Raw genomic sequence first — 1058 nt, 5'->3', positions numbered from 1 at the left:
CATGTTGAGGTCCCCGCAGATCACATCGAATCCCACCAGGTTACCCCCCATACCCCCCATATCAGCCCTATAACCCCCCATATAACCCCATATGACCCCATTATCCCCCTATATGACCCCATTATCCCCCTATATCCCCTATATATCCCCTATATATCCCCCATATCCCCCATACCATCACATCCGTGGTGCATGTTGAGGTCCCCGCAGATCACATCGAATCCCACCAGGTTACCCCCCCATAGCCCCTATATCCCCCTATATGACCCCATACCCCCCTATACCCCCCCATATAACCCCATATCCCCTATATATCCCCTATATCCCCTATACCATCACATCCGTGGTGCATGTTGAGGTCCCCACAGAGCACATCAAATCCCACCAGGTTACCCCCCCATACCCCCCTATATCCCCTTTTAGGACCCCATTATCCCCCTATATGACCCCATATCCCCTATATATCCCCAATATGACCCCATATCCCCCTATATCCCCTATATCCCCCATACCCTCACACCCGTGGTGCATGTTGAGGTCCCCGCAGATCACATCGAATCCCACCACGTCGTGCTCCTGTTCCAGCCCAGCCCTGAACTCCCGCATCCAACGCAGCGCCAACGTCAGCTGCTCACTGCGGATAGCGCCGTCACCTGGGGGGTAACACCATCAGCACCATTAGCACCATTAGCACCATTAGCACCATTAACACCATTAGCATCATTAGCACCATTAGCACCATTATCACTATTATCACCATTATCACCATTAACGCCATTAACACCATTATCACCATTATCACCATTAGCGTCATTAACACCATTAACACTATTATCACTATTATCAATATTATCACTATTATCACTATTATCACTATTATCACTATTATCACTATTATCACCATTAACACCATTATCACCATTAACACCATTATCACCATTATCATTATCACCATTATCACCATTATCACTATTATCGCCATTAACACCATTATCGCCATTAACACCATTATCACCATTATCACCATTAACACCATTATCACCATTATCACCATTATC

The 1058-nt window shown here is 46.5% G+C and overlaps 2 protein-coding genes across 2 annotated transcripts in view; both read right to left on the bottom strand.

Annotated features, from left to right (window-relative positions):
- LOC107307454 (sphingomyelin phosphodiesterase 3-like) overlaps window positions 1-727 on the bottom strand; it is a gene marked incomplete at its 3' end in the record, with an annotated part of 18274 nt that extends 17547 nt beyond the window's left edge. Inside the window, exon 1 of the mRNA XM_015850960.2 lies at window positions 513-727. Within this exon, the coding sequence (XP_015706446.1) occupies window positions 513-606 (94 nt within the window). The remainder of the gene's footprint in view (window positions 1-512) is intronic.
- Window positions 624-1058, bottom strand: part of LOC116652677 (NADH-ubiquinone oxidoreductase chain 2-like) — a 3452-nt gene continuing 3017 nt past the window's right edge. Inside the window, exon 3 of the mRNA XM_032441822.1 lies at window positions 624-653. Within this exon, the coding sequence (XP_032297713.1) occupies window positions 624-653 (30 nt within the window). The remainder of the gene's footprint in view (window positions 654-1058) is intronic.

This window comes from Coturnix japonica, unplaced genomic scaffold, assembly GCF_001577835.2.
Source record: "Coturnix japonica isolate 7356 unplaced genomic scaffold, Coturnix japonica 2.1 chrUnrandom607, whole genome shotgun sequence".
NCBI classification, from domain to species: Eukaryota; Metazoa; Chordata; class Aves; order Galliformes; family Phasianidae; genus Coturnix; species Coturnix japonica.
The sequence above is the reverse complement of the archived record's forward strand: the minus strand, read 5'-3'. Positions and strand labels throughout refer to the sequence as shown.